Genomic DNA, 13024 nt, shown 5'->3' with positions numbered 1-13024 from the left:
GACAACATACAGCTCAAACCCAACAATCTCATCTCTGAGTCCATTCACTTCCACTGAGGACATTAACCTTTAAAATGTGGCTCTAATGTATTGATTTAAGTGGTCACTGTGATTTTTGGCAAGTGCTAATCAAACAGGAGTAAACAGTGGATTTTTGTGGCACTATCTTCATACTGTATGTGGCCCTGTGGATGGAAACACATTTGGTGCACTTGAAGGCCTATATAGTTACAGCAGCAGCACAGTAAAAATAAATAAATAAATAAATAAATAAATAAATAAATAAATAAATAAATAAATAAATAAAAGCAAAACAAACAAACACACACACAGTGCCTAGGTTTTGATGTATTGTGAGAACTGCCACCCAGTGCAACTAATGTAAGATTTTGGCACAGAGGAATAAGCTTCACTGGACTTTGGATACACATTTGTACGCTTACATTTTTTGTTTTGTTATACGATTTTCACTTCTGACTGCTGGGTCAGCTCGCCCACACACGTTACGGAGTGAGCCATTGTCTCAATACACGATCTTTGTGCTCTCACTTATCAGCGTGGAAACTTCAAAATCTATTCGTCCAACTGTAACCTGAGGGTCCACCCCCTCCTCCAATGCGGCCGAAGCCTCCGACTATCGATCACTGCACATGACATCAGACAGGAGGAAGTAAGCCGGAGGTCTGAGACAGATCTTTGAACACTTCAACACTCGGCTCTGTTAAAAACAGCTTTAACGGTATGCCTCTGCGGGTAGTAGTGCAGGGTCCTGGACCCTGGGGATTCAGGCTGGTGGGGGGAAAGGACTTCGAGCAGCCACTGACTATTTCCCGGGTAAGTTTTGCTGTTAGCTGCCGCTATAATTCAGTGTAACCACACCTGGGCTCGTCTCGACCAAACTTCCACCTCTCGTTGTTTTCTGGACTCTATTGATGGAAACCTGTCGCTAGTTAACGTTAGCTAGTGCTAACACAAGGCTAACATTAACCTCACAGACGCTAAACTCATATCAGTGTAATCGAGCTAACATTAGCTGGAGTGTTGGTGTGTTGACAGTGTGGGATATTCTTGTACTTTCAGCTACCTGCAGTCATAACTTGTTGCTCAGTGGTTGACTGAGCCCTTTATGTAGCCAGAGACAGATGAGACAAGACACCGAATTCCTGTGTCGTTTGAGGTGTCTCTTTGGCGGTGATTTGTAGTTTTTGTTTGTTTGTGTGTCTGTCTTTTATATATATATATATATATATATATATATATATATATATATATATATATATATATATATACCCCTAAACTATAGTGCGCAGGTTAAACGAAAGAGCAGCTGAAATATGGCAATGTTTTGTGATGACTACACACCGTGACAGACTTGGCATGTCATATGTATCCCTCGGAGTCCAAACTTCAAACTAGTCTAATGTGAAGGGGGCAAAAATCCAAACAGTCCTTAATTTTGACATCTCTGAGTGTCCGTGAACGCCCCGAGATCCTTGATTAAAGTGCCAGCTTATTGGTACCTTACAGCAGCATAGTGAGGTATCGTATATATTTGACACTCCTGTCACAGTCAGGACTCAGAATATGACTCCACTGTGTACTTTGCCGGAGTGGAGGCTGCCGTTCCTGTTGTAAATGTTGTTACAGTGGTCAGTCTGCTCCACCCATGGAAAAGTGATTAGGAATTTCTGGACTTTGCCAGAGTCTCTCTCTTCAAGCCTTTGTCCTCGATAGAGTGTCTGCCCTGAGGCAGCTCTCAGGCTGAGCCACTGGCGGAAAACACCTCTCTGCAAGTGGTTTTGCCTGTGTGTACTGTAAATACTGAAATGTGTGTGAAAGTACCTGAAGGTCACAGTTAAACAGCACAGCAGAGGAATTAAGCTCTGATTAGATCAGACATTTTCAGACGACAAGATTACATCTGGCTCTAATTCAAAACTCTGTTTCCCACATTCACGATTTTTTTTTCTTTTTTTTTTTTGAAGAATCTTTTGGAAATATATATTTTTAGATATATAAAAGTACCGCTTTGCCTCTGCCGGTCTTAAATACGGTAAAAACTGCTGATCATGTATCAATTCCGTCTCCTTGGTTGCAGGTCACCCCCGGCAGTAAAGCCGCCCAGGCCAACCTGTGTATGGGAGACATGATCTTGGCTATCGACGGCGAGCCGACAGAGCACATGACTCACTTGGAAGCGCAGAACAAAATCAAGGGTTGCGTAGAGGAGATGGTGCTCTCCATCGACAGGTAGGCTGTGGCAACATGTGCCAGTCTGAACTGCATAGCCGCAGGCCTGAAAAACACTGAGTAATACAAGACAGCTCAGCCTCAGTCCAGGTGTTCAGGGAGCGACGCTGTGTTTATTCATGCTTTTTAAAGCGCGGGTCTGTCTTTTGTTTCACTGAATTCTTTGGTCTGAGAAGTGTATCTGTGCTGAGCTCTGTTGTAATTCTGTGTCATGTCAGTGCGTTACATCATAGCTGTCTGCTGGCCGATGATTTCATGCAGCAGGGATGTCGTAATGGACTCTCCAGGCAGGTTGAAGCGAATATGTGTGTTAAGATTAAGAGGGAACGCATTAAACACAGGGTGGGGTAAACTGTCGAGGAAGGCAACCAGGGGAGCAGACCTGCAAGCTGTGCGTCGCATTCAAAGACGCTGGCAGAATATCACACCCAGAAACAGAATAAAAGGTTATATTGTGAACGATTATTTTGTGGTTCAGCGTTTTTCAACTGTGCAACGTTGTGTGTTGTCTCTCCTCTCGTCCGCAGGTCAGAAGCTAAAATGTGGTCGCCGCTTGCATCTGAGGAAGGGAAGACACATCCATACAAGATGAATCTTGCGTCAGAGCCGAGGGTGCGTGTGTGTCTTCTGTCTCATCATCAAAGCTGGATGTGGGACTGGAGCTTTTAAAACTCTCTCATTTAGATTGAAAATTAGGAAGTCCCATTTACAGGTAGCCCTGCAGCTTCTGAAAGCCTGCACGGCCCTTTCTTACTGCACCCGCAAAGGCCTGTGGGTTTTTTTTTTCCCCTCTGTCGACACTGCCAACGATGAAGTCATTGTTTACTTCTCAACAGGAGGTTTCCTAGGAGACGGTAGTTTATCAGCCAAGCTCTGACGCAAGCCTCGGTTCCTGCCCGCTGACTGGAAAGTCGAGGTCTAAGTGTGAATTCATGTAGGAAACGGTGTGATGCATCTCAGGCTCTGTGTGTTTCACAGATGTTGTGCGTTTTTCTCACACACACATTAACACGTGTTTCTTGTCTGCAGTCTGTCACTTTGATGCCTCTTCACTTTTTTTTTCTTTAAATCATCGCTCTTACTTTTTAGGCTATTAGAGCATTGGTCCATGCTCTCTGTGTACATTCGCCTGTTTGCAGAGACTCTGGAGTACTCAGCGATTTTTAAATGTGAGGTGCTTGAAGCGTGAGCTATGTTTGGAGGCATTTCCGTGTTCCCACTGTGAAGCATGAGCTAGATTTAGCATTTATGAGCCCACTTCGATGGCATGCCAGTGTCGTGACGTGTTTGACTTGAAAGGCCGTTGGCTATAATTAAGGCATAATCCACAGTCAAACATTATCCTGCTAAATTATGTGTGACTTCGACTCAAACTGGAAGCAGCTACAGGACTGATTTGACGTTTTCAGTTGAACGGCGTTTTGGAGGCTCAGCTTTCAGTGTCTGCAGTTGCAATGTTATCAAATTAAATGTTGGAAGCACCAGAGGTTGGGTGTTGAACAATATTGATAACCTTCATGATATCAGCTGACAACGTTAGCAGAAGTATCGATGCTTTGATTCTTTTTCAATACCACACCTTTATATGTTTTGTAACCACAGTGAAGAATTATTACTAAAAATGGCTTTTTAGTACATGTGCAAGCTCATGAAAAAGTTCAAAACAAGTTCATCTGAAGACGTCAAACGTTGCATGTTTCAGACTGCGTGATACCTGCACTCAGCACCATTCGATCGGCTGCTCCCAAAAAGCTTTAACGGTACAATTTTCCATTCATTTTCACAGGAGGTGAAACACATCGGCTCCACCCACAACAGGAGCGCTCTGCCGTTCACTGGTTTTGGCTCCAAGGTCGTGACCAACCAGTACAACAGCCCCTCTGGTCTCTACTCCTCGCAGAACATCCAGGACTTCAACTCCGCCGTGGCTACAGCCAATGAGCCCAGCCGCAAGTAAGATGAGCCTGAAATGATACCACTTTAGTCCTGTCCAAGTCCAGACGGCGTCCCGAGGGGGTCAAAATTAAGTCAAGGCAGACCCCAGAGTCTGATTGTACGTCTATTATCGTATGTCAGTTGTAAAGTTTTATCTATCGTTACCCAACATGACAGTGCCTCCACGCCAGCAGCAGCTGTGGCGCGTACGTTTCCTGGTTGTACATCGGTCCGTCCTCATCCTCATGAACACAATATCTCAGGAACACCTGGAGGGAAAATCTTCAAATTTGGCACAAAAGTTCACTTGGACTCAAGGATGAACTGATTAGATTTTGGTGGTCAAAGGTCACTGTGACCTCACACAAAACACATTTTTGTCCATAACTCACAGAGTTCATACGCTAATTATGACACAGTTCCACACACAGATGTCTCCTAGGATAAATGATGAAGTGATGACAGTTTGTATGCAAAAGGTCAAAGGTCAGCTTCACTGGGACATCTTAATGTTCAGCAAAAACACTTTTCCGGCCATTATTTAACACCACACTCAGAGGGGGAGGTTGTGACCATATTTCACATTTGCTCAGATGCTGAATTGGAGACTCCACCTTCAAACTGGGCTCATTGTGTAGATCTTCTTTGCTGCCGGCTTGAAGATGTCTGTGAAGCAGCCATGTTTTACAATTTGTAGCTTCTTTGCAGCAACATCCATATTTGAAGCATTGTAGTCCACCACAAGTTCTTTGGTTGTGCTGACAGTGAAGACAGCATGTTTCTCACTGGAAATGAATCACTGCAATCATACATGTCAGTATAATGAGAACTTCCATTTCAGCAAAAAAAAAAAAAGTGCCATTTTAAAACTTAAATCAAAGAACTCCCATGTTTAATCTTAAAAGGGACAGTCAGGATGCATGCAGAGGTCGTGGGTTGGTTGGCTTCAAAGTGCTGGAATGAGTGGAGAATTCAGTTTGCAGGATTTAGGCCATCTCCCAAAAGCTAGAATGATATGTTCTTTACAAATCATTAGTAATGTAGATATGATGGTCAGTCAGGGAGAGGTATTCACGAAGAAAAAGTCAAATAACTGAAGAAAATAGTATCATTTAATGAAGCTGATAAAACCAGGAACATGTAACATAATATTAAACTGTGAGAGAAATCCATGTGGAGAAGAGCAGGAGACACAATAAAGCAAAGGGTTTGTGCTGTGATGGACCTTTGCTGCTGTGCTCTTTATGTATCAACAGCAGGGACGATGAAAGGACAAGGTGTTTGCTTTCTGTCTCCTAAGACGTGTCTGCGTCCTGTGTCTCCTGCAGACAAGCTGAAATGTACACACTTGCTTTGCAGTGCTCCCTCAGATCCATCGCCGGCAGGCAAGCGACCACCTGTGGCAGCAGATTCTGAGGTTTACAAGATGCTGCAGGAGAACCAAGAGTCTGACGAGCCTCCTCGACAGTCGGCTTCATTCAAGGTGCTGCAGGAGATTCTGGAGACGGGTACGGATCCTGGTTATCACTCGGTGTATGGCTTTAAGGCACACGATCGTCTTTCATGTCTAATAAGATAACAGATTTCTTGAGGTGTTTTTTGTTTCATATCTGATGAAGAGAACCAGTGAAGGCTGACAGATTGTTTACCTGCGTTTTTCTGATGTTTGTAGGTGACTCTGATAAACCATCAGGGTTCAGGAGTGTGAAAGCACCCTCGACAAAGATTGGATCATCTGTGGGGAACACAGACAAGTTGCCCACATGTGACAAATGTGGATCTGGGATTGTGTACGTATTTTATGATTCCCTAGAACTGTGTTGATCTGTGTTTGCTGAGCAGCACAGAGGAGGTGTCCCAGGGCCATTTATGTCTTCACTGGAATCCAAACGTCAAACATCAACCAGATCTGTGTTCACTTGTGTCCTCGGGAGGTTCAGTGAAACCTGCTGTTTATCTCGCTTCATGTTTTCACCTTTGGAAACTTCCTCATTGTGACAAAATGTTGTGATGCAACACAAAGGGCCCCGAGTGTTGTTGTTTCTGTTTGGAGTTTGTCTCCACCTTGTGGCTGAATATAGTTAAGACCACAGGACAAACATTGCAGCTCTTTTGCTGAAGTCCTGTTGCTGCTTTTATTAGTGGATTTCCCACAAAACAACACTGATTTGGATTGAGTCTCCCTTCAGATTGTTAGACAGTAGTGTGCCTCCATCTTTCGTGGCAGTAGTGTAAGCAATGCCCTTTCCTGTGTCCAAATAGTGGACATTGTAGTGGAGCTCTAAACTTTTTACAGTAACATAGAAAGCCTATTTAAATCCATCTTGTGACTTTGTGTCTAGATAAACTGCAGAATTTGTGCTCATCGGGTTTAACGTGTCGTTCGTATCTCTGCTTCAGGGGGATGGTGGTGAAGCTGAGGGACAAGTTCCGTCACCCCGAGTGCTACACCTGCACGGACTGCGACGTCAACCTAAAACAGAAGGGACATTTCTTTGTGGAGGACCAGATTTATTGTGAGAAGCACGCACGCGAGCGAGTGACCCCACCTGAGGGCTACGATGTGGTTACCGTCTTCCCCAAGTAGAGCGCTCACTGGGCTCGGCCTCGGACTGCACGCCACGACAGGACGCCATGACATAATCCAAGACAATGCAACATGTAGCTCATGCCAGTCCCACGACTATAAAATGCTCTTTTCTCACATTCTGTTGGACTGTAAAGAACCACGTCTTTGAAAAGTGTCAATTTTTGCACAATAAGTTTGACATCAGCGAAGGGAAACTTCATGAATACTGAGATGATGGCATGTAGTTTTTTTTTTTTACATTTGAATGATCGCCACTGTTTTATGTAATATTTGTCTTTGTAAGTGTAAGTGTTCCTTATTTTGAATGACGGAAACAATGGAAAGCCAGACTACTTTTCACAACAGGAGACATATTTTCTACATTTTTATTAAATAAATAAACCTACTTTTATGCAGCAAAAATAACTCAAACAACACATTTGAATACCATTCCCAAATAAATATTTTAGCTTAAACGAATGGTCTCGTCTTCCTGAATCATTGATTGTGCTTCGATTGTAAGAGTGCAATTGTTGAGTCCATCGCATTGTGAAACAGGGAAATTGGCTGAAACATAACTGCTTACTTTAAAGAGTACTTCATCTTTTAACAATAGTTTTGAGATTCAGATTCTGTTTTGGGACTGTGAGCTCAGTTTAAGTGCTTTGAAAAAACAGATTCACACTGAAGGTAGAAAAGGTTGCTGCACTGCTCTGTAGGGACACAAGCACGTTGGGTTTCCAGCCTGTAGAGAGCAGTGAAGCAGCATCATATGGGCAGTCATTAAGAAGCCCTCATAGAAACACAGACATCAAGAAAAGTCATCAGTGCCAAATGTTTTGGAGATCATTTTCACAGCAGAATGACTTGAAATAAAAGGTAACGCTGGGTTGATTTCTTGACAAAAGCTCACAGTTCACTTCCTGAGCCGATGTGTGACAGTTCCTCGGGTCAAAGTCAGCTGAGGTCACATAACCACACTCTGCGGGTGATGCTGAGTGCCACCCCTCGGATAAAACACTTGTTGGGCTGCTCAGATCAGATCGCCCCGGCAGGTGCTCCGGCGCGTCTCCGTGTTGGTCGGCCATGCGCAGAGTCTCCGTCAGAGCCCAGATGTAGTTGTGGGCAAAGCGCAGAGTTTCGATCTTGGTCAGCTTCGTGTCATCGGGCAGAGCCGGCAGGATGCTTCTCAGCGCGTCCAGAGCCGAGTTGAGGTTGTGCATCCGGTGGCGCTCTCTGTCATTTGCCTTCATTCTGCGCCTGCCCCGCTGACCAGGCTTCTCACATCTGCCTCTCTGTGTCAGGTTTTTCATTGAGCACGCGCCCCCTCCGATAACACTCAGCGGTTTTCGAGGCAAATTTTCACTCGCGTCACCGGCTTCATTGACGGGGTGGCGAACAGAGAACCTGCTGAGCGGCAGTGCGCCTCTGGATGAGCGCGGGTCATTGGGAGCGCAGCGTACGTTTGGAGACATCCTGCGCAAATATAAGTACATCAAAACTCTGATGCATAACCACAAAAGTAAAAGAGCATTGACCACTATTTTATAAAAGTTTGCAATAAGTAAATCATGAGAAGTGTTTTAAAGAATCATTCATGAAGCTCTGCTTCTGAACATCAGTTTTTAAGCTTTGGAGTCTGAAAGTCATATTTTCCTCAGCCTGTAACCGGTTCATTAATCTCCCACTGTGCTGAAATGATTTCACTTATTTCCAGTACTGTTCAGTGTTTTAAGCTCTAAGTGGTTTAGGAGACAGAATAAGCACTGCACTCATTTCAAGAAAAGATTATTTTCTCAAAACTTGAAATGGATGGATATTTGCACTTACCTGACAGGTGATGCACGGGTGAAGAGGCAGCAAGTCGTCCTTGTTAACCCTCTGCTGTAGGTGGAGGCAGCAGACACTATATGTGTGCAGCTGACAGTGACGGATGGATGCGCATCTCTGTGATTTTATATAGCCTTTATCTTATCTTTTACGCGGTGGACGCCTGAATCAACAGCGCCTGTCAAGTGGCCAATCAGCTTCCAGGCAGCGCGCCCTTCTCCCTCTCCCCCTCTCTCCCATTCTTCACAGTGCGTGTTTCTTTGTGTTTTCTTTGCAATTTTCACTCAAATACGTGGGTGGTATCTCAAGTGCCATACAAGTATGCCGGGTTAACAATAATCATATTTTACAGCCTGAGTGAGATCAAACTTGATTTTCTTCGGGTAGAGAGCGATTATTAGCCATCTGCCTGAAAGCTACATTTAAAATCAGAGTTTTCAAGACTCCTGCTGGTTCTTCTTCTTCGTGGAGCTTATTGTAACAGTTCACACTGTGTTCACTGTGTAGCATCCGGCCAGTCTGCCACATCACAGAACCAAAGCTGGACGTCTTGGTACACCACACGTCAGGATCTTTGTCTTGGGGTTCAGTGTGGGCAGGCGTGTTTCTGATGTTGTATTGTATTTTTTCCAGTCAAATTTAAACAGTGTGCGGGAACTCATTTTTTTCCAGGCATACAAAAAAAGCGTTGATATTAAAAACAAATGAAGTATCTGCTATAAATGTATCTACGTTTTTACGCATAAAAATCCTTTACGCACAGCTGAACTCAGTAAGAATGACCTGGCAAACGAGTGTCGATGGTAAGCGTTCAGCTCCATTGGAAGTTGTCAAGGCCGGTTGGTACTTTGTTTCTTGTCACCAGTAATGGTGACTTTTTTCTTACAACGAGACGCAGGCGAGGCCTTAAAATTAGGCTAGTTGATGTACTTTTGTGCGCTGTCGCCATGGAACCACGCGAAATATTTAACGGTATTTCTTCCCGGACAGACTTCTGTCTCTGCACGCGGTTTGAGTTTGCTTTTGCAAACGTTATCAAACCTCCATCCTTAAGGACACCTGTGATGCCACATTTTACGCACTCAAATTATTGGCACATGCCGTACAGGCTGCGTGGTGGTCATGGTAACTTGGCAAATTGCCTCAAGAATCAATTTCAAGTGTACCGCAGTATTGAAAACTAACGTGGAAACAACAGCATTTCCGCCATTATTTTCAAATAAATTGTTTATTATTGATTATGCAGTAGCGTAGTTTTGGTTGTGCGCGTATCACATGTCCAGTGGTATGATTTGCACTGAAGACCTTCAAGATGCTGAAAGCGGGTCCTTGGTTTTGAGCGCTGCTGAAAGTTACTTTAAAAAGTAACTTATATGCTTGTTAGCTCAGAAAAACTGATCAATGTCTTAGAAAAGGTTATTTTTAATGGAAAATATATTTGGACAAACATGTGCTTAAGGCGTTATAGCGCAAAGCTCCGGTGGTTGGACAAAGACAATTACGCATGAGGCCACCTAACAAAGAGCGTTTGAGAGGGTGAAACCTGTTGTTTGAATAGATAGTACAAAAGTTCTTGTTGTGTGTCACAACAATAAAATGTCGATTTCTTCTGTCATGTGAGCCTATATGTGTGCGCTATGACATCTCCAAAACATATCCATTATCGCCACAACACAGTGGCGCATTACATTTTTACAATATAACTTCGCTTTTAGAAAGTTAAAGATTAGTAAAATATGTCAACAATATGTAGACACGTTTCAGCTCTGGTGAGGGGAGAGGGGAAGTGTGGCAGAGCTCAAACATGATTTACAATTGCCAACAAAGGCCCACAAAAAGCTCTCCTTAACTTTCTGTCTAAATATGTGTTTTGGGAACAATCTGATAACCATATGCTTTCAATAAACTGGACAAATACAGTAGTGAGATACGAGATGGTGGCTTGCTGTTATAAAAGGCACGAAAAGTCTAAAGTAAACTGAATATTACCACTTTACAAATAATAATTGATGCCAAATCCATATTTGGATATCATGGACAGGTGTGGATTTGAAGTTGTCAGTGTCTCTCCTTGATTTTTTATCAGTGTGCTGTAGTGTCCTGCTTGTTATGCAAAGTATAGGCAAACATAAGCGCGCAGTTGCTGTGGAAATACAGATATCGGAGCAGACTTGGTACGAAAAGTGATTTAGCAATATTTAACAATAAACTGAGCAAGCTCCAGAGCAGGTGATACCTGCCCGATGCTCCTGATTAATACTTCCTCTACTACTTCACTTTACACTCTCTTTTGCTTATTTATTAAACGAAATCTATTTATTATTATTTTAGCAAACAGAGGTACCAGGTGGGGCTTTATTTTCGTCCTCAGCTTTTTGTTTGAAGGACGTTTTGAGGGGGGCAATCAAAGTCCAACAACTCGCTGACCAGATTGTTGTCATCCCAAACCAGCAGCGAAGCCATTCAATGTGTCCCCCCCCCTCCTCTTCTTCTTTCTGGCAAAGAGCTGCCGGGAGAGAAAAAAAGAAAAAGGAAACTTCTTCAAGAAAGGAAAAACATCTTTAAAACATTTAATTGCAACCCGGATGCCATATGTACACCTCTTGTGAAACCCCTCAACAATGTGACTGCCTTTAGAAAATATAGAGTGCGCCTTTGGAGACGTGTGCGCTTTTGGAGAGGTGCGCACGTCGTGACCAGAATGACCCCGAACACACTTTACACAAGAAGTAATTCACTTTTAATGTGCTTTGGAGTTTCCTTTCACAAGCAACGCATTGTACCTCTCACCTCAGCTTTTGAAGACACTGTACACCAATTATAGTGGAATAGCTGTCCTATGGAGGCAGTTTGTCTCTCTGTAATGACTGAAGATTTTAAGCACGAATAGGGCCGTGGCTCCAAGTCGCCTCCTTTCAACCCCCAAACTAATGCAGAATGTCTTTTTTTCCCCTCTGATAGCTTGTTTACAACGCTAAAGCTTCTGTTCATTAGTGGCTCTTTGTGTGTAAAAGGAACAAATGTGGATTTTCTACCGCTAGATGAAATCCTCAGAGGAAAAGTAACATTAAAGCTCATTTTTAAATGTAGAATTTATCCATTAATGTGTTGACTTTTCTATTAAAAATTTGGTATACATTAAATATCTTAATTTACTTTCTTTTACTTTGCCTTGAGGAGTAAGTCGATCACAAACAGATATTTATGAATGCTGACCTGACTCGTAAGGACACCTTGTCGGTCCTTATTGCAATTTTTTCACAACTCTAGATCAGCATTAGTGAAATCAACAGGAGCATTAATTGTAAGAGGAAGTCAACCCACTCTGAAGTCAGATAGCTGTTGCAATTACTTCCCAAGTAGGCCTAATTATAATTAGCCTAAATTTACATCTTTAGAGAAAATTATCTGACAAATACCGTCTTTAATTTGGGCCATTTTTGCAAATGCACAAATGGAGCTCAGTGGTGCTGTGATGAAAACATGGTGTGTAACACTGTGTGTACAGGATGAAAACCAGCAGCACGCCACATCGTTACACCTTGCGCACCACAGGCAGAGCTCACTAACGTTGGTTCGTCCTTATTATGTCGGAAATTATCATTTGAGTGATAGAATATTTCCTTTGTTGTTCTTTTTATAACAACGTTTTCACTGTATCGGTCCAGCTACGACATTAATACAAAGGAAAAAAAAATCTCTTAAACAGAGCGGAATGTATCTCAACCACAGATGAGTTTTGTGTCTGCAGCATATGCCTCCTCGTGTTGTTGGAGGTATTGTTGCAGTGGCAGTGTTTGGCTGCGCTGAGGCGCTGTTTCCACTCCCAAAAAGAAAACAACATGTCACGTTATAAAAGAAGCACCAAATGGTGCCTTCAAGTGATGTCGAAAATATGTAAAGTCTAAGTAGAATAAAGGTGAACAAACGTAACTGTCAGAAACATGAGCGTGCTGCAGAATTATCACAATGTTCAAAATGCAGAAGTTCACAGATGCATGCTGCCCGTGCAACAGCACGTGGCTGAAAAAAGAAAGAAAATAAGAATGAAAAAACTGCTAACTGCAGAGTACCAGGGAAAAAAGTTTCACAGCCATTAATATATTCTTGTCACAAGAGTAGCACAATACCAAGTGATAGATAAACAGTCTTACCTTCATTTCAATCATTACGGACTCAAGGCTATGGCTACCTTTATGGATACAGGCTCTGCATTTTTCTTTAATCATTTATTTATTGATTTATTTTAAAATTGAGGATACGAAATTTAATTTGTAGTGGTGCCCCAAGATTTGACTTGTTCAGATAAACTTTAAAGATCACTGAAAGTGTTGCTTTGTGGGTTGAACTGTTTTACTTAATTAAAGTATTTAAAAGCTGTTTGATCGTGTGCAAAAACCATTGTCACTAAGATGAAATCCGTTTTTTTAGCTCATGAAA

General features: G+C 42.7%; 1 protein-coding gene across 1 annotated transcript; it reads left to right on the top strand.

Annotated features, from left to right (window-relative positions):
* Positions 1-579: 579 nt before the first annotated feature.
* pdlim1 (PDZ and LIM domain 1 (elfin)) lies at positions 580-7232 on the top strand. Its single transcript, XM_070977537.1, has 7 exons — positions 580-834; positions 2099-2250; positions 2778-2862; positions 4037-4203; positions 5545-5693; positions 5858-5975; positions 6586-7232. The coding sequence occupies exons 1-7, from the start codon at positions 742-744 to the stop codon at positions 6770-6772; spliced, it is 951 nt and encodes a 316-aa protein (XP_070833638.1). The 5' UTR covers positions 580-741; the 3' UTR covers positions 6773-7232.
* The last annotated feature ends 5792 nt before the right edge of the window (positions 7233-13024 follow it).

This window comes from Chaetodon trifascialis, chromosome 13 (assembly GCF_039877785.1).
Source record: "Chaetodon trifascialis isolate fChaTrf1 chromosome 13, fChaTrf1.hap1, whole genome shotgun sequence".
NCBI lineage: Eukaryota > Metazoa > Chordata > Actinopteri > Chaetodontiformes > Chaetodontidae > Chaetodon > Chaetodon trifascialis.
Note: the sequence above shows the minus strand (reverse complement) of the source record. Positions and strands in the feature narration are given on the sequence as shown.